Raw genomic sequence first — 26490 nt, forward strand, 5'->3', positions numbered from 1 at the left:
GAAGGCAATCTCAAGTTCGCAGCTTGAGGGGAGTAACCAGCACACAAAACAAACACTGTCCTGTAAAGAGGAAGGAGTGCTGTAACGCATCTTCAAATTTTAGTAACTATCCTCCTGTAAGCATTCCAACTTAGCAAGAAAAAAAATCTTCAAAGATAATCCAAATGTGGTTATATATACTTATTGGAATTTCTTGATGTTTTTTGCTCCATGTGACTGACATGTGAATCATTTAGTTATTTTAGGGATGTGGCTTTAGAGGTTTACTTTTCCCCAGGCAAACTTCTCAGAAGTGACCCTCACTACTTGATTATATTATACTTCTCAGAAGAAAGGGAGAGGGAAAGATGTGCCCAGAAACCATTCCATTATTGGTCTCTGCACAACTTTTTTTCCTTAAAGGAACTGAGACTTAGTGCCAAACTCAGTAATGCCTGGAAAGTCAATCTGTCAACTAAGAAAGAGGATGCAGACTTGAGAACTAAACAGGGAGCTAGACTGATACAGTTACAATGAGAGGATGGAAGCTTGACTTATTGAAGCAGAGAGTAGGTGGGTGAGGTAATACCTTTTATTGGACCAACTTCTGTTGGTGAAGAGACAAGCTTTCAGGCTCCATAGGCATTGTCATTTTAAACGCTGGAGCAGAAGATCTGTGGCGGGGAGGAGGCGGCACCTGTTGAGTGACTTTATCATAGTCTATTCAGTAGAGCAATCATTTTGGAGGAATAGTGTAATGAGATCACATTTGTTTTCTTGAGCTTCCATTTGATTAAACAAACCCCATGACATTCTGCAATACTGGCCTTGATATCTCTTATTTGCTCAGGACCTGGTCTCATGCCAGATTTGTTTTCCATCATACATGCTCATTTAAAAAAAAAAAATCTTAATCTCACTGAATTTTTCTCTTCAGTCTATACCCAAACTCACTTTCCCTGGTGGAGTATTAATTGGTTGCAGTCCTGGTTTCATGAATGTTCCTAAAATCAAAGGTACACACACTGCAATGAAAAGTGGCATGTTGGCTTCAGAAGCTGTTTTCAACCAACTAACTAATGAGAACCTCCAATCGAAGACAATAGGTAAGATCGTATTTAAACTTGTAACTGGCTTGTGTGTTCAGTTGAAGGAACTATTTGAAAGCCAAATAAACCACCTCTTCTAAGTTGGTTTAAGAGAAAATTGTACATTGTTTAAGCGAAGTATACTTTTTAATGACAGCTGCTTCCCCACAACTACAAGTTCTTATTCATTTTAAAAATGTATTACGTGGTAAGTACAGACGTAGTGTGAGAAACTATTGTTGCATCTTTAGCAACTGGACTCTCCAGCAGGCAAAAAAAGATATTTAGGGACTATCTACACCAGAGGTGGGCAAACTATGGCTCGCGAGCCACATCCTGACCAGCCCCTGAGCTCCTCCCCTGCTGTCCCTCCTCCCCCGCAGCCTCAGTGTGCTGCGCTGCCAGCACTCCTCCTGTTCTGAGTGGCATGGTGGGGTTGGATAAGGGGCAGGGGGCCCGGGGGGAAGTCAGGGGATGAGGAGCAGGGGTGTGTGGATAGGGGGTGGGGTTTCAGGGGGCAGGGGCCAGGCTGTTTGGGGAGGCACAGCCTTCCCTACCTGGCCCTCCATACAGTTTTGCAACCCCAATGTGGCCCTCCGGCCAAAAAGTTTGCCCACCCCGATCTACACTAACAAGTCCAGTATTTTTTCTTCCACGGTCATGGGGATCTGTTTTATAGTAGACCTCCTGTCAGTGTGGACAGGAAAATAGTGTTTCCTAATGTGGGTACAGAACTGCTTTCCCATGCATGTAATAAATTGTTTAACAGACACCCTAACCTATGGCAGAACACTGCACAGTATATTAATGGCTCTTTTAGTATAGATGGTTCTGTAAATTCTGTTTACTGTATTTCAGAATCCATTCCCATATAAAATTACTAATTGGGGGAAATGTCTCCTCATGGAGTTTTGTTTTAATAAGTTGTCTTCTCCAGGCCTTACTTAAAAGACGGTCTGCTATAGTGAAATTACATTTAGCATAGTACAATAAACTATTAGACTTCTTGCATTGAGGATGGAGTTTTCAAATCACAGTGCTCATGGTTGCATAGCTGTAAGTTTTGTATATATAATCTTTTGAAGCTTGGTGGTCGGATAATAGGTGGGTTACTCTGGTTAGCTTACAGCTTAGCAGAGTCTAAAGTGAACTTACAGCACTGGCATCCTCATTGTCATTTGTGTCCTCATTGTCATTTCAGTCATTTTCATTTTCAAAGCCAAAATGATTTTGATAAACTTCCAGACAGAGGCAGTTTATCAAAATCAACATTTCTCAGAGTATTCATAGAGTTGTGCTCAAAGCCAGAAAGAACCATTAGATCTAGATTTAGTCTGACCTCCTATAAATCACAGGCCTCTACAGAAATCTGCCATCCAAACATCATGGTGAAGCACTACAGTCTTGTGTATTCTTGCTTCCCATTCCAAAGTCCCTTTTCTCCTATCACCAGGCAAGAGAAGTTTTAAGGCCTTAAGGGGTCCCATTCCTGAACACAAGAGCCTGTAGCACCACTTCGTTTTATAAATATTTGAAAACTGAATTTAAGCATACCTGCTTTGATACTTTTACATACAAATATACTAGAAACTCCTGGAAAAAGTGTCTGAGAAAGTTAGAACTGTATTTCAGAAAAGAATCCTCATTTTAGGCATTTAAGTGTACAGTTGGCTTTCTTCACAAGCTTTCATTTTCTTCCGTGGTAATACAGGAATTTAGGTTCACTATATTATAAATGGATCTAAATCTAGTTTTAAAAAAAACCTGATCTTTGTGCTTTGAAAATGATTTAATCCATTGCTAATAACCACTTCTCAACTTGCAACAAATTCTTATTTCAAGGACCTAATCTTCCCTGAAATCATGCTATAAGCATTTAACAAGTAATGTATGTTACCACTAGGACTTGATGTGCCTGAATATGAAGAAAACTTGAAGAAATCCTGGGTGTGGAAAGAGCTCTATTCTGTTAGGAATATCCGACCTTCCTGCCACGGAATACTGGGTGTCTATGGAGGAATGATTTATACTGGTATATTTTATTGGATACTGAGAGGAATGGAACCATGGACATTAAAACATCCAGGTAATTTTCTTTGAGAAAATACACATGTACATTTTGTATCTGTCTTATGGTCTCTTGTGGTTTCGCATTAAGCAAGGTTGGATTGGGTCAGTACTCAAGTCATGTTAAAAGGGAGGATGTAGAAAGTAAGTGTCTGTAGGTGGTGGTTTTGTGTGTCCTATGGAATCAGTGACCTGCTGTAGTTCAATAGAGGGATTGGGGGCACCACACTACTGGAGATAATCTTTCTGTTGAGACACAGCTAACATGACCATTTGTGGCAAGAATTCTACAGAACATTTTGCAAAGATAATGGGAGTCTTAGCTCCAGTTGCCTTATTGTAAATTACAGTTTTTGATTTGGATAACTGTAAATTCATTTCAACTAAATATTTGCACACTAGGAAACTTAATGTTTCATTCAAAATTACTTTAGGGCCAGACTCTGATCAGCTAAAGCCAGCCAAAGATTGTACTCCTATTGAATATCCAAAGCCTGATGGAAAAATCAGTTTTGATCTTCTGTCCTCTGTGGCTCTAAGTGGGACAAATCATGAACATGACCAGCCTCCTCATTTGACTCTGAAGGATGACAGTGTCCCTGTGAACAAAAATTTAGCTATATACGATGGGCCAGAACAGAGATTCTGTCCTGCAGGTAGGTAATTAAAATGAACAACGGTTGAATAAACTAACAGCTTTGCAAAGTGAAGGGAAAGGTACTTACATATTTTTACAGAAATGTTGCAGAAGGGGAAATGACCTGGCCTAGTAGGCCTTTTAGTTCCTTAACCAGTGGTTCCCAAACCGTTTAAGATAACTACCAACTACATTTTGTCTTTCTTGGGGACCCACCCATGTCCCTCTCCAGCAGCATGGTTGGCTTCTCCCTTGCCCACTCCCCCAGCTAGCTATATACTCCCCATGACTGGGCTGTGATAGTTACCAAGCTGCTGACTCTCTACCCAAAACTCACTCCACATGCTGCTAGGGCATATCCAGGCTGTTTTCTGTGTGTTCACGGGCCCCTTCCTCTGTGCACCAGGCAGCATCAGCAGTCCAGAAGCAGCAGCTGGAGCCTGTCCTTGCCCTGCATATGCTCTGGAGACACTCCATTCGTTCTGCTGCCTAGGGGAAGAGTTGTGGGGGGTGGCTTTTTGGGGTACACTGGACCCAAGGTCCTTACTGAACTAATTTTTTGGGGGGAAAATGCATTTCTTGACAAAGCAATTGTCACTACAAGTGTACAAGAGATAACTGAACTACATAATGAAGTTACCAGATGGTAGTCACAGCATTTGTAGGGTAATGGTTATTGAAGAGTGCAAGAGTTTGTAATAGAATCCTTTAAATCTAGGTCTTAGCATTCAGTTGTACACTCATCTGTCCACTGCAGTGACACATCATTCTCATCTTTTGCAGGTGTTTATGAATATGTTCCCCTGGAAACAGGAGAAGGGTTACGGTTGCAGATAAATGCTCAGAATTGTGTCCACTGCAAAACATGTGATATTAAAGACCCAAGCCAGAATATTAACTGGGTAGTACCTGAAGGGGGAGGAGGGCCAGCTTATAATGGAATGTAAATTTGATCAAAACTATCCAGTGTACTTCCCAGACACGTTGTAACCTCACACAAATATATGCTATAGTGTAACTAAGCCTATCACTGACTGAATGTTAATTGGGTGAGGTTACTGAGCCAGCTGAATTTCATACCACTATGTGGTAAGAAATTTCATTAACCACTATGTTAAATAGTGAATGCAAAGTCAAGGCAATCAGACAGACCCTAGCCTTAGTTATGAAAGAATATGCCTTTTTACCTGATCAAAGACAGTGGTTTAGCTTTCCCAGGTGCTGTTTTCTGTGACTTACAACTTGATGCTAGATCTCTTGCCAAAGTTCAGTGGAAACACCCTGAACCACAGCTGTAAAAATATGGTGAATTCACGTTTTCTGCTCCTTCCTACCATGTTCTGTCAATGCAATCTTGGTTAATTTCCAGTTGCATTAGGGAAAATGAGTCAAGCAAGGGAATACTGTATCACTGCTTTCAAAGGTTACATTAAGTAGACAAGCAAATATTTAGCAAGCTTCCTGTTTCAAGGGAAGAAACTTTTAATAAAGCTAGTTTGCCATAAAACATGGCTTTGTGTGAACAACTGAGTTTATGAAGTTTGTTTTAGACGGAACTACTTATAGTGGTACTGATGTATACATGCTGACTTGCTGCTCTAGTGAAGGAATTAATGGGAGAATATTGTACTGCAACTTGCTTCCTGGGTGTTAAAACTGCTGATCTGGTAAACTTTTAAGAATATCTACCCTGCAAAAGGACAAGCATTATCACCACTAATATGGTTAAGTATGTGTCTTATTGTTTTCTGAGAGTCACTTTAGCTATAAAAACAATTGGAAACCAAAATTTTTACTTTTACTTTTAGTATGAAACTCCAGTTTAAATAGTAAACATTAGAAATAATCGATTGCAGTATAGGAGATAACACAAGTAACACTTGCCTCTACCATGTCTTGTCTCATATAGTAGGAGTGTTTACAATGGTGTATGGGTCAGTCATTCAGTGCCTAAACTTTAACAGGAAAAAACCTTCACTTAAGCAAACATTTTAGCATAAGCTGCTTTTTCCTTTTCCTTTTGGGCTTTTATCTTCTGTTTCACCTTGAGTGCTTCAGTTTGGATAGCTGTTTAAAAAAAAAACAACAACATGGCTTTCCACCTCCTATAGTTGTCCCACAGCACTATATCAATCACCCATTTTTATTTTATGCTTTACATAGGCTAAACTGTGTCTGCCTGGATTCTAGTCATAGGGGGTAGTTATCAAGCTGGGTACTAGTGAAAGAAATCCTTCCTGACTTCTTTCCATTCAGTTGTAGAATAGGATAAATAGGCTCAGAGAAATGGATGTAGGAAACAGTAGTGACCCTGAATTCCTGAGCCAAAGAGTAACATTCAGTTAAGCAGCAGAGAATGGAATCAGACCAGAAAGCAGCTTCAGGTTTTTTGGGATAAAGGATGCACAAACCCCAGTTCTTGCTGAAGTAGAACTCCCTGACCCAAGGAGATGCATGCCTCTTCCTCTATAAAAAGAGGTAGAAGACACTTCTCCACACACAAGTGGAAGATTGCAGCTATCAGCAGCAGACTTACTTCAGCACTAATTCTATGTCCTCATATTTTGTCAATGTCTAGAAAGTAGGGACCTCACAAAATAAAAAATTCTCAGTCTTAGTTCATCTCTTGCAGAACTACCATAATACTATGTAAAAGCCTGTTAGGGCTTGGCTACCCTTGTGAGTTACAGAGCACTGCTGGTACTCCACCTTGGCAAGTGGAATAACGTTTGCTGCGCTGCAGCACCAGTGTGAAAGAGGTATTATGTTACTGTGCTCTGATTGACCTCCGGAAATGTCCCATAATCCCCTTACATCAAGTGGCCACTCTTGTCATTGTTTTGAACTTGCTGATATGCCCTTTCAAACATGGAGGGATTGGCTTTCTGACAGCTGGCTACTTATCTGCTCCAGGACAAAGGAACCATTACTGAGAGATGCTGCTTGCTTTGAGTGAGTGAGAGCGAGGAGGTCAGCTGCTGTCTGAACTTACAAGAGAGCATGTCAGCATGCTGTCATTTCCCACCCCCAACCCACTCACTCTCCCTCCACATACACACTCCACCTCATGCCCCACATTTGAAAAGCATGTTGCAGCCACTTGCACGCTGGGATAGTGATGACAATGCACTGCTCTTTTTGGCATTGCAAGAACCACTAATGTGGCCACGCCAGTGTGCTTCCAGCTGAGAGTGCGAACACTCAGCAGCGTTTTCCCTGCTGTGGTCACCGAAGGCTGGTTTAACTCCCAGTGCTCTACAACTGCAAGTGTAGCCATGCCCTAAAAGAGAATATATGCCACATTCCTAAAATTCGCTTGACAGTTTACCTTTATCTTCAGGTGTTATCTCTTGAGCCTTCTTAAGATCAGCCTTCAATAAAAAATACAAAAAAATAAGTAGATGCTTTATTGATCCTTTAAAAAACAACAGCAACAAAAATAGTTACCAGTGCCTGATCAAAATCTCTTATTCCCTGCCAGCCTTGAGCCCGTCTGTAAAGTGCTTTGGTGTTTGCTGGATCTATGGCAAGCGCCTGCAAAGTGAATAAAAGTGGTTTAGTATTCATCAGTGTACTCTAAAGCAGTGGTTCTCAAAGTCGGTCCACCGCTTGTTGAGGGAAAGCCCTGGACCAGTTTGTTTATCTGCTGCGTCTGCAGGTTCAGCCGATCGCGGCTCCCACTAGCTATGGTACGCCGTTCCAGGCCAATGGGGGCTGTGGGAAGCGGCACAGGCCAAGGGACATGATGGCTGCCCTTCCTGCAGCCCCCATTGGCCTGGAGCAGCAAACCGCAGCCAGTGGGAGCCGCAATTGGCCAAACCTGCGGATGTGGCAGGTAAACAAACCAGTCTGGCGTGCCAGGGGCTTTCCCTCAACAAGTGGTGGACCGGCTTTGAGAACCACTGCTCTAAAGCCTTCTGCTAATATGAAGAGCGCCAAAACACACACAATTAGCCAATGGGCAAGATCCCCTGGGAGAATAACATGAGGGGGAAAAGGAGTCCAGGAGAGCTAGCTGTGTTTTAAAAGAATCCTTATTGAGGTTACAGGGACAAACCATCCCGATGTCTACAAAGAATAATAAATATGGCAGGCGACCAGCTTGGCTTAACAGTAAAATCCTTGCTGATCTTAAATACAAAAAAGAAGCGGAAGATTGGACAAATGATCAGGGAAGAGTATAAAAATATTGCTTGGGCATGCAGGAGTGAAATCAGGAAGGCCAAATCACACCTGGAGTTGCAGCTAGCAAGGGATGTTAAGAGTAACAAGAAGGGTTTCTTCAGGTATGTTGGCAACAAGAAGAAAGTCAAGGAAAGTGTGGGCCCCTTACTGAATGAGGGAGGCAACCTAGTGACAGAGGATGTGGAAAAAGCTAATGTACTCAATGCTTTTTGCCTCTGTCTTCACCTCCTCCCCATGCTGTGCTGCCCAGTGCAGTAGTCTGGGAGCTGACCTTGTTCGTGACCAGCCTTCTGTGGAGAAAGAAGTGGTTCGGGACTATTTAGAAAAGCTGGAGGAGCACGAGTCCATGGGGCCGGATGCGTTGCGTCCGAGAGTGCTAAAGGAGTTGGCGGATGTGATTGCAGAGCCACTGGCCATTATCTCTGAAAACTCATGGCGATCGGGGGAAGTCCCGGACAACTGGAAAAAGGCTAATGTAGTGCCCATCTTTAAAAAAGGGAAGGAGGAGGATCCTGGGAACTACAGGCCAGTCAGCCTCACCTCAGTCCCTAGAAAAATCATGGAGCAGGTCCTCAAGGAATCAATTCTGAAGCACTTAGAGGAGAGGAAAGTGATCAGGAACAGTCAGCATAGATTCACCAAGGGCAAGTCATGCCTGACTAATCTAATTGCCTTCTATGATGAGATAACTGGTTCTGTGGATGAAGGGAAAGCAGTGGACATGGTGTTCCTTGACTTTAGTAAAGCTTTTGATACGGTCTCCCACAGTATTCTTGCCAGCAAGTTAAAGAAGTATGGGCTGGATGAATGGATTATAAGGTGGATAGAAAGCTGGCTAGATTGTCGGGCTCAACGGGTAGTGATCAATGGCTCCATGTCTAGTTGGCAGCCGATATCAAGCAGAGTGCCCCAAGGGTCAGTCCTGGGGCCGGTTTTGTCCAATATCTTCATAAATGATCTGGAAGATGGTGTGGATTGCACCCTCAGCAAGTTTGCAGATGACACTAAACTGGGAGGAGAGGTAGATACGCTGGAGGGTAGGGATAGGATACAAAGGGACCTAGACAAATTGGAGGATTGGGCCAAAAGAAATCTGATGAGGTTCAACAAGGACAAGTGCAGAGTCCTGCACTTAGGATGGAAGAATCCAATGCACCGCTACAGACTAGGGACCGAATGGCTCGGCAGCAGTTCTGCAGAAAAGGACCTAGGGGTTACAGTGGATGAGAAGCTGGATATGAGTCAACAGTGTGCCCTTGTCGAGAAGGGCAATGGCATTTTGGGATGTATAAGTAGGGGCATTGCCAGCAGATTGAGGGATGTGATCGTTCCCCTCTATTCGACACTGGTGAGGCCTCATCTGGAGTACAGTGTCCAGTTTTGGGCCCCACACTACAAGAAGGATGCGGAAAAATTGGAAAGAGTCCAGCGGAGGGCAACAAAAGTGATTAGGGGACTGGAACACATGACTAATGAGGAGAGGCTGAGGGAACTGGGGATGTTTAGTCTACGGAAGAGAAGAATGAGGGGGGATTTGATAGCTGCTTTCAACTACCTGAAAGGGGGTTCCAAAGAGGATGGCTCTAGACTGTTCTCAGTGGTAGCAGATGACAGAACAAGGAGTAATGGTCTCAAGTTGCAGTGGGGGAGATTTAAGTTGGATATTAGGAAAAACTTTTTCACTAGGAGGGTGGTGAAACACTGGAATGCGTTACCTAGGGAGGTGGTGGAATCTCCTTCCTTCAAAGTTTTTAAGGTCAGGCTTGACAAAGCCCTGGCTGGGATGATTTAGTTGGGGATTGGTCCTGCTTTGAGCAGGGGGTTGGACTAGATGACCTCCTGAGGTCCCTTCCAACCCTGATATTCTATGAACCCATCTATTTTAAGGGTAAGCTGCCTGAAAACAAATCAACTTTTAAATGAAAGCACCATCAATCGAGTGCAGTATTACTATCCAGGGTTTATCTAGCACGGGGGTGGGCAAACTTTTTGGCTCAAGGGCCACATCGAGGTTGCAAAACTGTATTGACGGCTGGGTAGGGGAGGCTGTGCCTCCCCAAACAGCCTGGCCCATGCCCCCATCCAACCTCCCTGGCCCCTGACTGCTCCAACCCCATCCACACCCCCACCCCCGACAGGCCCTCTGACCCCTATCCAACCCCCCTGCTCCCTGACCGTGCCCCCCACTCCATCCAGCTGCTCCCTGTCTGCCTCCCCAGGATCCTCTGCCCGTTATCCAACCCCCTACCCCCTTACCATGCTGCTGAGAGCAGCCAGAGCCAGCCACGTTGCCTGGCAGGAGCAGTGGGCCAGAGCACTGGCAGCACAATGAGGTGAGGCTGTGGGGGAGGGGAGACAGCATGGGAGGGGCTGGGGCTAGGCTCCCCAGCCAGGAGCTCAAGGGCTGGGCAGGACATCCTGCAGGCCAGATGTGGCCCGCAGTTTGCCTACCTCTGATCTAGCATGTTGTTGAGTATTAATAGTGCTAATGCCTGTCTACAGAAATGAGCCCATAAGCAGGTGCAGCTCCTCCTTCTATCCCCAAAATATTCAGGGATGGTGGGATAAAGGATAGATTTGTATGATTACTGCAAATTTTCTAACCACTTAAATACTCAATGAATCCATTATTTAATGACAAAAAGGATCATTAAACCATCCAGTCTGATCTCCTGAATAATTCAGGCCATTAAATTCCACCCAGTTACCTCTGCAGTGAGTCTAATTACTTGATTGGCTAGAAAGGTATACAGTTTTTATTTTTAAGACATCAAGGGACGGAGAATCCACCAATTCCCTTGGTAGTTTGTTCTAATGGTTAATCATCTTCTATTAATAATTTGGACCTTATTTCTCATTTGTATTTGTCTGGTTTAATCTTTCAGATTTCTCAGCTAGATTAAAGTATTCACTTTAGTACTCATTATTTTCTCCCCTGGAAGCTACTTGTACACTAATCAAATCACCTCTCAATCATTTTGATAAACAAAACTCACATCCTCAAATCATTCTCGTGTCTCTTTTCTGCACCCCCTCCAATTTTTCCAATGTTTTTTAAAAATGTGGACTGCAGAACTGAGTGAAAGATTCCAGTATCATTCTCACCAATGCCACATACAAAAGTAAAACCGCTCTTTACTCCGGCTGCTCCCGTTTGTACCATCGAAGGATCACGTTAGTTCTTTTTGCCACTGCATCATACTAGGAGCTCAGTGCTGCATTGTTTGTTCCCTGTAACACCTAAAATCTGTTCCAGAGTCTCTTTCCAGGATACAGCCTCTCATTCTTTGTTTCTTGATGTATAGTTTTTCATTTGGCAATATTAAATTTTTAATGGGGATAGCTTACAAGCAATCCAAATTGCTCTGTTGGACTACCCTGTCCTCATCATTTACCATTTTGCTAATCTGTCTCATCTGCAAATTTTAATCAGCAACAATTTTATATTAACTTCCAGATCATTGATGGAAATATTGACTAGCATCAGGCTTGGCACCAAGCCATATGGAATCCCACTAGAAACTCCCTCCTTTGATGATGATTCCCTATTGACAGCTACTTTGAGATGTGTTAGCTAGACAGTTTAGTCCGTTTAATGTTTGCTTTGATTTTTAAATTGCTAATTCTTAAATCAGAATGTCATGTGGTATTAAGTCAAATGCCTTACAAAAGTTTATTACATTTATGTAGTTACATTTATCAACCAAATTTGTAATCTCAAAGCATGCAATCAGATTTGTTTGACAAGAAAACCATACTGACTGGCATTAATTCTACTTCTATCCTTTAATTTATTATCAGTTGAATCCTTTATCAGCTCTTCCATTCTTTTGTGCAGGACTGATGTCAGACAAGCTGGCTTACAGTTACCTGGCCCATCCTGTTTGCCTGTTTTAAATATTGGCATTCTTCCAATCTTCTGGAATTTCCCTGGCAATCCAAGATTTATCAAAAGTGATCAGCTGACCAGAGATTGCCTCAGCTGACTCTTTCAGCACTTGAGTGCAAGTTATCTAGGCCTGCTGATTTCAAAGTGTTTATCTGCAGTAATGTTAGAGAAAAGGTGGGTGAGGGAATATCTTTTATTGGACCAACTAATAAAAATAACCTACTAAAATTTGTCTAACACCCTCAATTATTAATGGTCTGGAAAATACCTCATCTTTATATGAGGAGTACATCATTCTGCTTTTTTCTCCAAATATGTAACAGTTACTGAACACTTCTGCCTTTTTTCATCATCATCAATTTGAGCTTCAAATAGTTATGGGCTTATAACTGTTGCTAGGTGTTCCTTTGTTCCTAAAACTTAACTCCTATTTGGCCTTAGCCTTTGAATTCCTCCGTTCTCTCTTGTCTAATGTCTGCACTTCGCTTCCAGTTTACATCAGTTTGCTATTTCCCCCTTTTTCAATTGGTTATATTGCCTTTTCATTTCTAATTGCTGCCTTCCCTTTACCATTTAGCCAAAGTTATCCATTCATTACAATTAACTTGTAAAATAAAACGAGAAATCTGATTCAAAGAGTGAGGGTAAAGCTTGCTGAATGCTACACACCTATAAAAAGATTCCTTGTTTCTGAAAGATAATGTAATCTATTGTTCTATACAAAGTAAGAGTGCTCCCAGGAAATGCACAGCTTGCATTTAGCTCCAATAAATAATAACTTGTATTCTGAAATATTATTGATGTGACTCCACTAATATTTTTTCTGAACAAGTAAACAGCCTGCCAAAAATGAGTTAATTTGTATATTAAAATTGGTTTGCACTAAAGCCTTGCCTATCTTCCTTTAATTTATTATAGGAAAATGAGCCTCTCCAAACCTGATTTTGAAAAGAGGCTTTTAGTCTTGTCTTTATTTTCCAAATCACTTTCTGCTAATCAAAAGATGAAATTTAGCTTACCTCACAACAACTTTCAATAGCTCCCTGCCAGTCTGACACCTTCAGTTTACAAGCAGCAATATTTAAAAAGCAGATCAAGGCAGTAGGATTAAACTTTGCTGTATTTGATTCCTCCACTATGGCTTTAGAAGCCTCCACATACCTGCACAAAACAAATTTACAAATTGTATGTATTAGTGTATATACTGTAACTTGCAACATTAACTTTTTTCTGCCCTTTGCTATCTTGCTGAAAGTATATGCAAGAACTACCAGTCACATGGACTCTTATCCACCTTAGTTTACTATTTCTAAACATCCATGCCCATTATATTGTTATATAAAAGAATTAAACTGAACTTATGCTTCCTACATTGGCTGTACAAAAAAAAAAAAAAACCACACACCACAATTTTAAATAATCATCTTTTACACAACATTGCCCCTTCCTCCTCTCCAAGTATTTGGCTACACTACCTGAATTATTTTAACTTGTTGTACTTGAAACTGTACAGGTAAACAATATAAGCTGCAGAGTTTGCAAAATGCAGTCATTTACCTCCAACAAACAAGACTGCCATAAGAAAATTAGTGGAGAGAAAAGAGGAGGGGTATAATTCCCATTTCCTTGTGATGCTAGTGTCATAGTTTTGAAGAAACTGCACCTGCATCTCTCCCACCCAGCTCTGTAGTCCACTCCAGGAATTCCCAGCCAAGTCTGAGGTCTCCAGCCAGCACCAGTCCCTGGGCAGGAACCTTTGTTTCGCTCTCTTCTGACTGGGGTTTTAAGGCTGCACAGCTCCCTGGGATATCACAGTACAGGGCAAGCAAGCCAGTCTACCCAAAGGCTATTTCTTTCTCTCCACTGGCTCTGCACATTGTATTTGCCAGCAGTTACAAGTTACCACATGTTTCTTTTGAAGCAAGCACATTTATTTGTAAGGTAAAAGCATTACAGAGAAGACAAAAAGTGAAAATGCCTATGTGCATGCTAAAAGCTTACCGGAGGTCACCCATCAGTCTTATGGGGCCTTAGCAAGTCAAAGTCCTTCCAACCCTTCTGCAAGGGTTGTGGGGCCTCCCTTGGACAGATGATCCTGTCCGTTTGCTGGATCAGAAAGAAGGCCATGCATCAGTTTAAACACAGCCTTTTTATGCCAAAAGTCCTGTCTTCCAAGACTGGAAACCCAGATTGAATCAAAATATGCAAACCTCCAAAGGATGTAATACCTCTCTGGAGGTGATTACAACTTGAGTGATTCTCCTTAATGACCCCCACTGTTTTAGTTCCTGAAGAGCTGTGGCAACCTTCTTCTTGGGAGTAAAATGCAATCATAAATACAAACCCTGGCCCACAGTGATACATGAGCCTAATACAACATGACAGGTTTCAGAGTAACAGCCGTGTTAGTCTGTATTCACAAAAAGAAAAGGAGTACTTGTGGCACCTTAGAGACTAACCAATTTATTTGAGCATAAGCTTTCGTGAGCATCCGATGAAGTGAGCTGTAGCTCACGAAAGCTTATGCTCAAATAAATTGGTTAGTCTCTAAGGTGCCACAAGTACTCCTTTTCTTTTTGCTAATACGTTTCCCCTCAAGATACTGCATGCAGTTGCAACACTTGTCAAAGCCACTTCAAGCCTCGGTTTTTGAACTTCAAAGTCAGGACTCAGCTACATCAGTGACTTCATCTCTATGCACGAACCACAAAGATAGTTGATCTTCTGGGATAATGCAGCTGACAAAGGCAAGGTGGAAGCATAATCAGATGACGTAAGGAGATCAGCCTGGCAACCAAACAATCATACAGAAGAAATCTGACTACTCCACCATTCATCTATTTCTAAGACACACATTCTAAGACCTTCCTCTTTGGAACAGTGTTTCCATCATCACAAGATTTACTTTTTAAAAAACAAAACAAAACATGATTTCACATATGTTCAATTCAGTCAGAGCTTCCTGTAATCAAAGAACAGAAGAGAGCAGAGATCACTGAAATTCATTAGGGACTTAGCTAAGCAGATCCAGATTAGTTGTGAAATGTTTGAATACTGCAGCAATGGATGCTATACAAAACACTAAAAAAACCCAGCATGCTGGAGATGGGGAAGGAAATTAATTCTGCAGTTGAATGCTCTGCCCCAAATTGATGTGTCAATAAAAAAGATTTTAGAACTACCTGATAAACAGGAATAAGTCACCTGGAAGAGACGGTATTCCCTGAAGAGTTCTGAAGGAACTCAAACATGAATATGCAGAACTACTAACTATACTATGTCAACTCTCTTGAAATCAGCCTCTGTACCAGATGACTGGAAGGTAGTAGCTCATGTAACACCACTTTGTAAAAAGGGCTGCAGAGGCAATCCTGGTAATTATAGGTTGATGAGCCTAAATTCAGTAGCAGATAAACTGGTAGAAACGATAGTAAAGAACAGAATTATCAGACACACAAACATGGTTTGTTGGGAAAGAGTCAACATGGCTTTTGTAAAGGGAAATCATGCCTCAATCTATTAGAATTCTTGGAGGGAGTCAACAAGCATGGATAAGGTTGATCCAGTCAATACAGTGTTCTTGCTTTTCAGAAAGCCTTTGACAATGTCCGGCACCAAAGGCTCTTAAGGAAATTAAGAAGCCATGGGATAAGAGGGACAATGTTCTCATGGATCAGTAACTGGCTGAAAGAGAGGAAACAAATGGTAGGAATATGTGGTCAGTTTTCACAATGGAGAGGTGAACAGTGGGGCTCCCCAAAGGATCTGTACTGGAACCTGTTCTGTTCAACATGTTCATTAATGATCTGGAAAAGAGGAGTGAACAACAAAGTGGCAAAAATGTAAGGATGATACAAAATTATTCAACATAGTTAAGTCCAAAGTAGAGTGCAAGGAGCTAGAGAGATCTCACAAAACTGGGTGACTGGGCAACAAAATGGCAGATGAAATTCAACTCTGATAAATGCAAAAAATAATCCCAACTATTCATTTACAGTGGGTTCTAAATTAGCTGTTACCACTGAAGAAAGATCTTGGAGTCACTCTGGATAGTTCTCTGAAAACTTCCACTCAAAACACAGCCATAGTCAAAAAGGCTAACAGTATATTAAGAACTAATAGGAAAAGGATAGAAAATAAGACAGTAAATATCACAATGCCACCATATAAATGCATGATGCTCCCACACCATGAATGCTGTGTCCAGTCCTGGTCATCCCATCTCAAAACAAAAAAAAATAGTGGAACTGACAAGGTTCAGGGAAGAGCAACAAAGATGATTAAGGGTATGGAACGGCTATGGAGGGTATGAAACGGTGTGTATGGAGACCAAAAAAGATAAGGACTGTTCACCTTACAAGAGAGGCAACTAAAGGAGATAAGAGAGAAGTCTATAAAATCATGGAAAGTATGAATAGGGAAGTGTTATTTACCCTTTCTTACAATACAAAAATATGTGTCACCCAATGAAATTAATAGGCTGCAGCTTTAATAAAAACGAGGAATTACATTTCACACAACACACAATTAAATAGTGGAACTCATTATCATGGGATGTTGTGATGCCTAAAATCATAACTGGATTAAAAAAAGAACTGGATACATTCACGGAGGATAGGCCCATCAATGGCTATTAGCCAAAACGATCAGGGATACAACTCTATGCTCAGGACAACCCTAACCCTCTGACTACCAAGAAGCCGGGAGTAGACGCCAGGAGTAGATCACTCCATAATTGTCCTGTTCTGGTATACTCCCACCAAAGCTCTGGTAGGGATCACTGTGACAAGATATACCACGGTCTGACCCAGTATGGAAGCTCTTATGTTCTTATGCCAACCGTTAAGCACCCTGTCAATATTCAAATCTAGGGACATTTAATTAGAATGCCTCACCTTGGTTTCTGCAGCAGGAACTCTTACCTTAAGCCTTTAGTGTACTTTTTAGTTGCCATTGCCCAGTTCTGTGTTTTGAAGAAAGTATTTCCTATATTCTTTATATCTTCTGCTATGGAAACAATCTTGTCAATCTATTGAGAAGAGAAAAAAATCCTATATAATGTAAGTATTAAATTATGTAATTTATACCAAGTTGCAACAAGTCTTTGGACTGCTTAATATTTAATAGTAGGATCCCAAGTCAACTCTCTTTCAAAGATTGCCAGAATGCACCAAAAAACACAAATATTCCAAGTTTTGAAATTAAACTATATTCAAACAACTGTTACAATATTTTATTATATGAGCAACACATTCTCCTTGATCAATGGTATGAAACTCCCATTGAGTTGTACATGAGGATAAGAACATAAGAATGGCCATTCTGGGTCAGGATATTGGTCTGGATAGACCATTGGTCTGTCGTCTGACAGTGGCCAGTGCCAGATGCTTCAGAGGGAATGAACAGAACAGGGCAATTATTGAGTGATCCATCCCTTGTCAGCTAGTCCCAGCTTCTGGCAGTTAGGGCTTTAGGGACACCCAGAGCATGGGATTGCATCCCAGACCATCTTGTCTAATAGCCATTGGTGGACCTATCCTCTAGGATCAGGGGGACTGACTTCAAGAGAACAAAACATAACAGCAATAGAGAACATGCGATCACTAATCTAACTGTTTCCCCCTAAATGCAGTTACATGAATGAACATTCATTCCTCCTTAATCCAGGATAAGGTAAACAGAAGCTTTGGCTGTACCCATAAAAAAAATCAGAGATTTGTTAGTGATGCAGGTATATAACCAAGAACTTCTCATTCCCGAGAGTATTTTGTCTTTTATTTCCCACAGTTCAAGGCACAGATACTTGATCTGCATCGGCCTTCCAACTAACAATCAACTACTAACACACTTCTGTCTTTCCCTCAAACCGCTTCTAGATCCATAAAGTAAAGCTGATAGTTAACTGCCTGCCAAATACGATGACAGTGTTGTCTGTCTACACAGGGCATGTCTAGAAATTGCTTTGTGGGTGAAAAATGTGGTAATGAGATGATTTTCTAACTATGGAAAGAAACTAAATAAACCTTTAAATAATCTCCAGAGTATGCTATTAATACTATGAAATCCTATATAAATTATGCCTCTGGAAACTTGTCACTACAGCACCACAATGAAGAACTGAGTAGCAGATATAAAGGAAGAATAGAAAAAAACCCTTCTAAGTGGAAGGTTTTGTTTTTAGCCTTATGTGCACTGGAAAAAATAAATCATAGTTAGCATTAACAAGAGCAGCTAAACAAACTATCACAAAATTCCCCATTATTACCTCTAACCTGCCCTAACAGACTTCTTAAAAATAAACTCAAGTCTGGTGAACCTGACAACAACCACCATATATCTCAGGTTATGTAAATGTCATCATTGCGCAGGAAAAATAATTATCTTCAAAGAAAAACGACTTACATCTTTTAAATCTACATCTGAATCTTCAGGGAAATCTGGGTGAGTATCACCAGAGCCATCCATTGGGGAGATTCCCCAGTTATCGCCTTCCTTCAGCTCTCCACATTCTGCAATAATGCACAACTGTAAAAAAACAGGAGGCGTACAATATGCAATGTTGCTATTCACTAATCGGAAAGCTTTAGTTCTTTTGTATTGCCAAAAGATCGGTGAAAGTGTCCTCCTGTCACTCCCAAACTACAGATTTCAAAAGCCTACTTCAGCTGCTTCTAACTATCCTTATGAAACTTCATTTTCAGCTTTACTGCAAGGTAAACTCATCAAGTTCAACCACTGGAGGGAGTATAGGGCTATTTACCCCATAGTAAAACTAAATTGCCTAGTTTTCACTGTGTTTTTACCTCAGGATAGCTCACACATGTTAGATACTGAGGTAGAAAAACCCACCTATTATAGCAGTGAAGAAGACAAGGCCATATGTGGAAGAGTGACACACACATTGATTCACTACCGCTTCCTGTTGCTGCTCTGTTTTTTGGAAGCATCAACCAAAGCTTAGACCACTTAGCTTGTAAAAATCTAGCAGGATCACACCACAAGAAGCCATTACACTAGGAATCACTGAAATGCTCATCTTTGCTACCACACATGAAAGGAAAAGCATGTGTGTTTTTAGGTTTTATAGCGTGGTAGCAAAATGAAGCAAAATACATGCTTTCCTTTCCAACAACAAGGGTAATTTTTCAGATATTATGGAGGAGATATTGATGATGAAAAATAATTGGTCATATTTTATGATTTGGTCATATTTTATGTTTGACAAAGAGCCATTAATCTTCTAACAGCCATGTTAAATGTACTAATTAAACTGTTTGCTCAATACCGTTAGACCAGAAGTGGGCAAACTACGGCCCGTGGGCCTGTCCTTCCCAGCCCCTGAGCTCCTGGCCCGAGAGGCTAGTCCCTAGCCCCTCCCCCATGGTTCCCCCTTCCCCGCAGCCTCAGCTTAGTGCACCGCAGGCGCAATGCTCTGGGCAGCAGGGCTGCGAGCTCCTGGGACAGTGCAGCTGCAGAGCCGCAGCCTGACCGGTGCTCTGTGCTGTGCAGCACGGCTGCCTGTCCCGGTGCAGCCACGCCGGCAGCCATCGGTGCTCCAGGCAGCGCGGTAAGGGGTCAGGCGGGAGTTGGATAGAGAGGAGGGGAGTTCAGAGGGTGGTCAGGGACCAGCTTGTGGATAGGGGTCAGGGCAGTCAGGGGTCCCAAGGAGGCAGTCAGGAAGGAGAGCGGGGGTTGGATGGGGCGGTGGGGGGCAGTTCGGGGCACGGATCCCCAGGGGGCCATCAGAGAACAGGGTGGGTTGGATGGGGCAGGAGTCCCAAGGGGCTGGGCCATGCCTGGCTGTTTGGGGAGGCACAGCCTCCCCTAACCAGCCTGCCATACAATTTCAGAAACCCGATGCAGCCCTCAGGCCAAAAAGTTTGCCTGCCCCTGTGTTAGACCATTAGACACCCCCCGTACCTGTCCTCTAAGCACAGGATGGGAACCAAGAACTCCAGCTCTACCCAGCTCTAACACTAACTCCTTCTGCAACCTTTGGCAAGTCACAACTTCATTTATACAGGTTTCAGTTTCTCATACCTTCAATGTGCAGAGACATTACATTCCTCCCTCATTTCCAAAGGCGGTGTGAAAATTGATTAGTAATAATTAGTTAACATTTGTAGGAGTTTTACACATGTAGAGTATCAAGAATAATTAACTACAAAATATTTTTTCCCCTTTCCCAGTTTTTAATACTTTCTTTGATCTAAATATTTTATTTAGGATTAGTAAACGGCTTTACCAGTCCTGTGACTTTTAGCCTGGAAGTCATTTTCACAATGGAAGACAAAAGCTAATCTGAAAATGTTATATGTTCTGCGAGACAAAGCTCAGAAAAACTTTTTCTAGTTTTGCTCTAACAAAAGCAAACCAATTTTGAATCATACTGAAAAACACAACTAAAATTAATTCTCACAGAATACTAAAACAGTTCTCACAGAAGGCACCATATAATGGAACAAGTGTCCTCCTAGATGTCCTGATCTTACCTTTGCAGGTTTTTCTCCATTCACGTCAACATTTTCTAGTATTTTAGCAACACCCATTCCTTTGATCACTTGGCCAAACACCACATGTTTCCCATCCAGGTGAGGGGTTGGCACTGTTGTGATAAAGAACTGAGAGCCATTTGTATTGGGTCCTGCATTTGCCATGCTCAGCAGCCCTGCCCGATCATGCTGTACGAGAAAATTCCATCAAAGCAAATATAAGTAAGATATGATTATTCTACAAGGTTACAGTGATATACTACCAGGACATCCAGTGTACCCCAAATAAGCCCACACTGACAACCTGCAAGGGGCCTGAGGACCACACATAATTTGCAACTGGCTTCATCTACCCTGACATTAGAGGACAGTTGTCTTTATTGTATTTCCCATAGTTGGTGGCAAGCAAGCTTAGTGACTTGACACTACCCAATCAGTTAACAAGAAATGTTGCATTGGCTGTTTAACTGCATCAATCAGTTCCATGCTGTCTAAACACCAAAACTTGAGAAATCAGTTGAGGGGTGCCTGATGTGATCTCCTGACACTAAAACCAGCTCTCTGTGTCCCATTTAAAAAACAAGATACAGTAACTGACTCAGTAATAATGCAATTAATAGGAAATTGTTAAATACTTTCTTAAACCCTATCCATCAAACACTTGTGCATTACTTATTTTACATGAGTAGTTTCATTAACCTTTAATGCACCTATTCACGTGAACTGAGTTACTTCCATGCTGTTTGCAAAACTGAGGCCTTATAATTTAAAACTTATTGCTGTATAATCACACACTTTTCCCCTACAATTCTTTTGCCTCCTTGTAAGTAAGCACATGGATTATTTTGCTTCACCATCCAGATTTTTTCTCTTTAATACTTTTTTCTAAATCACAGCCAAAAAGTTTCATGTTTATTGGAAATATAGGCTTTGCTCAAGTCTTCTACATAAGTCTTTGCGACATAGGCTTTACTCAAGTCTTCTGCAAAAGAATGGATGCTTACCCTACAGAAGCCGTGCTTCTTCAAGAAGTCACAGTTGCTCTGGATCTCACAGTAGGTGTATGTGCACTTCATGTATGTAAGATTGATTTTTATACCAGTCTTGCAAAGTTATATATGTGACCTGTGGCTCCTTGTGCTCCAGTATGAGGGCAAAAAGAGTTGGACAGCCACAACCCTCCCTCAAGTTCCTCACACTTCAAAGCCCATGGTAGACGAGGACTCTGGAAAGCAGGAATGGAAAGCATGTCATGGGATCCACACTGGCCTCAAAAGAACATCCTCAAAGAATCACAGTTACTGTAGGGTAAGTACCAATTCTTTCTTCTTGGAGTATGTGTCAATATGGGTCCAACAGTAGGTGGCCGGCAAGCAGTATCCCTTCAGGATGGTGGAAATTAGGAGTTTCAGCTGCCTCAGTAGAATACTGACTGTCCTCCTGAACTTGGCAACTGACCTAGTAGCTAAGTTCGAAGCACAGTGTTTGACAAAGGTCCGTGCTGCTGCCTTGTAGATCTCTGATACTGGCACACTTCTGAAACAGGCAGAAGATGTCACTTGAGTTCTGATGGAGTGAGTTTGTACGTTTGGTGGGACAGGTACAACAGCTGACTGGTAATACAAAGAAATGCACTGAGTAATCCATTTTAATATCTTGTGATGAAATGGCTTGACCTTTGGAACACCTCTAACCAGAAACATACCAGGAGGGGGATGTCTGAATGCTTTGGTCCTGTCAGTGAAAAAAGCAGAGTCCTGGACACATCCAGTATGTGCAATTCTTTTCAACTGGTGCCAAATGTGCTTTCAGGAAGAAGACAAGTAGCTTGATAGAATTGGTTCAGATGGAAATTCTGAGACCACCTTAAGGATGAATTTCAGATGAGGTTTTAGCACCACCTTGTCCCTATGGAATGTTATACAGGGAGATTCAGCCTGAAGCGCCACTCACTTTGCTGGCTCAAGTGATAGGGACTAGGAAGATCATCTTCAGAGTGAGGTAACATAGGGAGAATACTGACAGATGCTCAAATGCATCCTCTGTTTGGTGGGGAATTGCATAGTAGCCCTTTAAGGAACTGATACCATGGGGTGAGAGAAGACAGAGCAGGATTTGCTCCAGCAGGTGACAAGCTGAAATCATTAAGGTGGATTTTAAAGGAGCTGAGAGAAAGACTGGCTTATCTGAGGTGCAGTAAGTATCATGGATCTCTGGTATCAAGACTGGGGTGGAGCTGCCCATATTGAGAAACTCTTCTATTTGGCAGTGCTGAGTCAACCAGCCACAGTGCCAATAAAGTTATTGGTGCCAATGTCGATGGCCCTAATGCCAATGTGGTTGGCACAGTTTTTGACTGTTTTCTTTCCTGTCGCTGCTTGATGCTGTGGAGTGGTGTCTACTCAATGGAGCACTCGCTGAAGATGAACCTTCCCATTCTTTGGAACTGTGGTAGGCTCCACGGTGGCATTTATCAATTGTTCGAGTAGGTGCAGTTACAGCTGTACATCCCTCAACTTGCAAGTCCTTGATGAGAAAAATTAGCATGGCACATACTTATTGGGGATGCGACTTTCCCCTCAACAGAACAGTCATTTACTGTGTCCTTCGACCAGTAAGGTAAGTCTGTCACAGGCCAGGAAGAGTTTCAACTGGATGATTTGGAATCCACCAGACCAGTAGGTTCAGGGTGCCTAGCCCTGCTGTATGGGGAGGTGTAGATGCGGTCTCTTCTTCTCTTTTTCTTCACCAAAAAGTTTGAAAAGGAACGAGTTTGAAGCTTAGGAGTAGTGGGACAGACACTTGCTGACTTCCATCTCTTTGTCACAGGTAGTAAGAAGGAGTTGAGTGAGGGTCATGGTCATGCTACCCTTTACGTTCTTGCACAGGAGCACGAGAAGACACTGGGTGTAAGCATGGCCCCCCATGAAAACTTCTATTTAAAAAAATCCCATCTTGCGTGCATGAGCTGCAGGTGCACCTATAATGGAATCCACACCCACAGACACTTAAAGTTTTCTTTACAGCAAGACTTTCCAACTAACGCAACCTTAGGAGTGCAAAAACATGAATATAAAATAGTCTTTATTAATGTTTCTTTTCCTGTTATGGAAGATATTTGCATGGAAGTAAATACTTTCTCTCAACCTGCCCAAATTTTGCTTCTGCTGGATTCTGCAAAGACGACATTAAGCCAGTATTTACGGAAAAATGGAAAAAGATGTGATGCAACAGATTCCTCCTTCTGAATTTACAAGATTAAATGCGAGAAATCCCTTGTTTTAAATCACAAATATATGACAAAACCCATAGGATTTATTTAATTCAAAACCACTGTATATGAAATTTTGCTCCAGAAATAAAGTTCCTCTAATATTCAATGCAATAATTTTATTATGGAATATTTCCTCTCCTTCAGCCAAGGTACACAATGCACAATTTAATTATGTCATTTTGTTCATTATTTTTAAAATTATGAAGAGAATTTAAAGTGCTGCTGCCCTTGTTTTGTAGGAGTGATAGTCTTTTCCCCTAAAACTGAAATATTTTACAGGTAAAGCTACTACAACTTTCTTCACCTCCTCATAGACCGACATCATCATCATGGATCATAATACGTGTACTAATATTCCACTGGAATAATAAGAACCAAACCACCCTAACTTCAAAACCTGATTCCATTTAGCATTTTTAACTACTTTACCTTATAATGAAAGTTTTCATCTTCAAATTTTTCTCCATATATACTTTCTCCACCTGTGCCATTTTGATTTGAGAAGTCTCCACCCTGGATCATGAATTTCTTAATAACTATTAAGTAGAAAATGAGTCATAAGAGATGGTGTCAAAGCAGGAAGAACGTTAAGCAGGATTACATTCAAGGATGAAGACCAACCCCACTTCATCAACATGAGCCTTAATTCCTTTCTTATATGAGCAAGAATCCCCTGAACACTTCCATAGTTACAACCAGAAATTCACAACTTCTTGTGGCTTAATATAGAAAAAGCAAAATGGCTAACAATCAATCAAATTTCTCACTGGGCACATAATTGTGCAATACCAGAAATAAGCCATATATCCTTAGTATATAGCATGGTTTGATGATAACTTGCATCTACATCCTACATATTTTTACAATTATTTTACGCACGAGAAGGACGGGCAACAGAAGTGTAATCTTGAGGGTACTGTAGAGAGGGAATCGTGATCAACAAAACAGTCAGGCGAGTCAGTTATACCCAAACAAAAGTGAACAAGATTTCTTAGTTATCAGATTCCCTCGAATTATCCATTTTCAGCTTTTTGAACAACACTTGACTCTCACACCTCAACAGGAAAACCATTTAATCTATTTATCACTCTCAGTAAAATATTTCATTAAATGATTCATTTATATCTGCAAATGTCAAACAGCATCACCTAAGTGAAAGTACAGGGGGTCAGGGTGTCAGAAGGCCTAGTTTCTATTCCAGATTGTCACTGATAGCGTGACTTTGGGTGAGCTATTTTACTTCCTTGAGTCTCAATTTCTCCATCTGTAACATGAGTAAAGAATTATTATCCCATTTTCATAAAGCACTTTGAGATTCTTGGATGACAGTTAAAAAATAAAATTAATATCTTCAAAAATCTTATGTCCCAGAGTATAATAACTGTTTTAGAGAAATGTATTTTCCAAAGCTTTAATAGTCTAGTTCTTCAACATATGAAGAAAAGTCCACAATTACAACAGAGCAAGCTGGGATAAAAAAAAAAAATTTTTCACATCAACTAATGATTTCGTATTTATTATAATGCAGTTTCATATTAGGAAGCCTACAGCATTGACTGTGGGATGTTCTATGACTGTGGGATGTTCTAGAAAAGCATAACATGTACACACAAAACCAGGATTCAGTCCACAAATAAAAATCCTTCCTAATAACCTCCACCACCAGCTGTTGTGGAGAAAAACACGAGTAAGCAGCAGCAAAGAAAATCCCTTGCTCATACTGGGCCTTCCCCAAAGCCCAATGAAGTCAGTGGAAGGACTCCCACAGCTGTACTACTGCCATTGGAGCAAGCCTACTACCAGCTATTGATGCACTCTCTACAAAAACGTGGTCAAGGTAGACAGAAGATAAAATAAAGAGGGATAAATAATGCATTTCTACTATTCTCTAATCCATTACTTTTCTGAACTGAAAACTCTTGTATTAAACCAAAATAGCTAATGAGTTCATTTTAGAAAGGCCATATGTTATGCTAAATCACTTTTAATATATTTCTACTGTAGCTTGGCTCTGCATTTTCTTTTTTTCCTTTCTAAATCACTAACTCAAAAGGATTTAAATATTGAAAGTCCAAGAAAACTCTCCCTGAGTTCCATGAAAGCCAGATCAGCCCATAACTTAAGTATTGATCACTGTTAGAAATCCACACACATCCCTACCCGCCCAATATTGAAATCAAACTGGTTTCAAAATACTTGAAGTCAACTGTTAATATTATGCAACTTAAACAGAAAATGGGAAAAGAACAACAAAATAAACATGATTCAAACTTACTTCTATGGAAAGGGCATCCTTTATAATGAAGAGGCTTTCCAGTTGTAGGCCCTATCCCTTTTTCTCCTGTACATAGTGCACGAAAATTTTCAGCAGTTTTGGGCACAACATCTGCAAACAATTCTAAGACAATTCGACCAACTGGAATATGAGAGAGAAAGAGTGCGCACACATTTCAGTCCAGTCTTGAAAAACAAGTGGAGGAGCCCAGCATCTCAAGACAAACATGTTTATATAGCAGATCTGTAAGTGTGGAAGAGGGGTGGAGGGCAGGGGGGGAATTAATGACTGAATTAACAGTATTTAAGCCATTGTTAAACTAACCTAATCCTTAAAATATACAATTTTCCATATCCCTCCTACTGCTACCATGGATAGAGCTAGTGAATTACAGCTACAATGTTTGTTATCATAGATTGGGGTGGGCAAACTATGGCCCGCGGCATTGCCACCCCTGTGGCGCCGCGGGCCTCGCACCATTCCCAGAAGCAGTCAGCACCATGTCCCTGCGGTCCCGGGGAGGGGGGGGAGGGCTCCGTGCACTGCCCTCGCTTCCAGGCACTGCCCCCGCAGCTCCCACTGACCGGGAATGGGGAACCGTGGC

The 26490-nt window shown here is 41.5% G+C and overlaps 2 protein-coding genes across 7 annotated transcripts in view; one reads left to right on the top strand and one right to left on the bottom strand.

Moving 5' to 3' along the window:
• Positions 1 to 12732, top strand: part of ETFDH (electron transfer flavoprotein dehydrogenase) — a 35131-nt gene extending 22399 nt beyond the window's left edge. For all 3 annotated transcript variants that reach the window (XM_043545911.1, XM_007071280.4, XM_037897461.2), the window contains exons 10-13: positions 917 to 1085; positions 2971 to 3153; positions 3569 to 3790; positions 4555 to 12732. In XM_043545911.1, the coding sequence (XP_043401846.1) occupies positions 917 to 1085; positions 2971 to 3153; positions 3569 to 3790; positions 4555 to 4718 (738 nt within the window). In that variant the 3' untranslated portion in view covers positions 4719 to 12732. The remainder of the gene's footprint in view (positions 1 to 916; positions 1086 to 2970; positions 3154 to 3568; positions 3791 to 4554) is intronic.
• The window catches only part of PPID (peptidylprolyl isomerase D), a 48043-nt gene that overhangs the window by 15881 nt on the left and 5672 nt on the right, over positions 1 to 26490 (bottom strand). The window contains exons 2-10 of one of the 4 annotated variants that reach the window (XM_007071281.4): positions 25887 to 26027; positions 24041 to 24147; positions 20338 to 20526; positions 18248 to 18370; positions 16768 to 16874; positions 12865 to 13006; positions 7219 to 7305; positions 7100 to 7142; positions 5561 to 5838 (exon numbers count right to left, since the gene is read on the bottom strand). In XM_007071281.4, the coding sequence (XP_007071343.2) occupies positions 5750 to 5838; positions 7100 to 7142; positions 7219 to 7305; positions 12865 to 13006; positions 16768 to 16874; positions 18248 to 18370; positions 20338 to 20526; positions 24041 to 24147; positions 25887 to 26027 (1028 nt within the window). In that variant the 3' untranslated portion in view covers positions 5561 to 5749. Of the gene's footprint in view, positions 1 to 5560; positions 5839 to 7099; positions 7143 to 7218; positions 7306 to 12864; positions 13007 to 16767; positions 16875 to 18247; positions 18371 to 20337; positions 20527 to 24040; positions 24148 to 25886; positions 26028 to 26490 lie in introns of those variants that run through there. The other 3 variants (XM_043545912.1, XM_043545913.1, XM_027833432.3) reach the window with 3 other exon arrangements.

The sequence above is a fragment of the Chelonia mydas genome, chromosome 4, assembly GCF_015237465.2.
Source record: "Chelonia mydas isolate rCheMyd1 chromosome 4, rCheMyd1.pri.v2, whole genome shotgun sequence".
Lineage (NCBI taxonomy): Eukaryota > Metazoa > Chordata > Testudines > Cheloniidae > Chelonia > Chelonia mydas.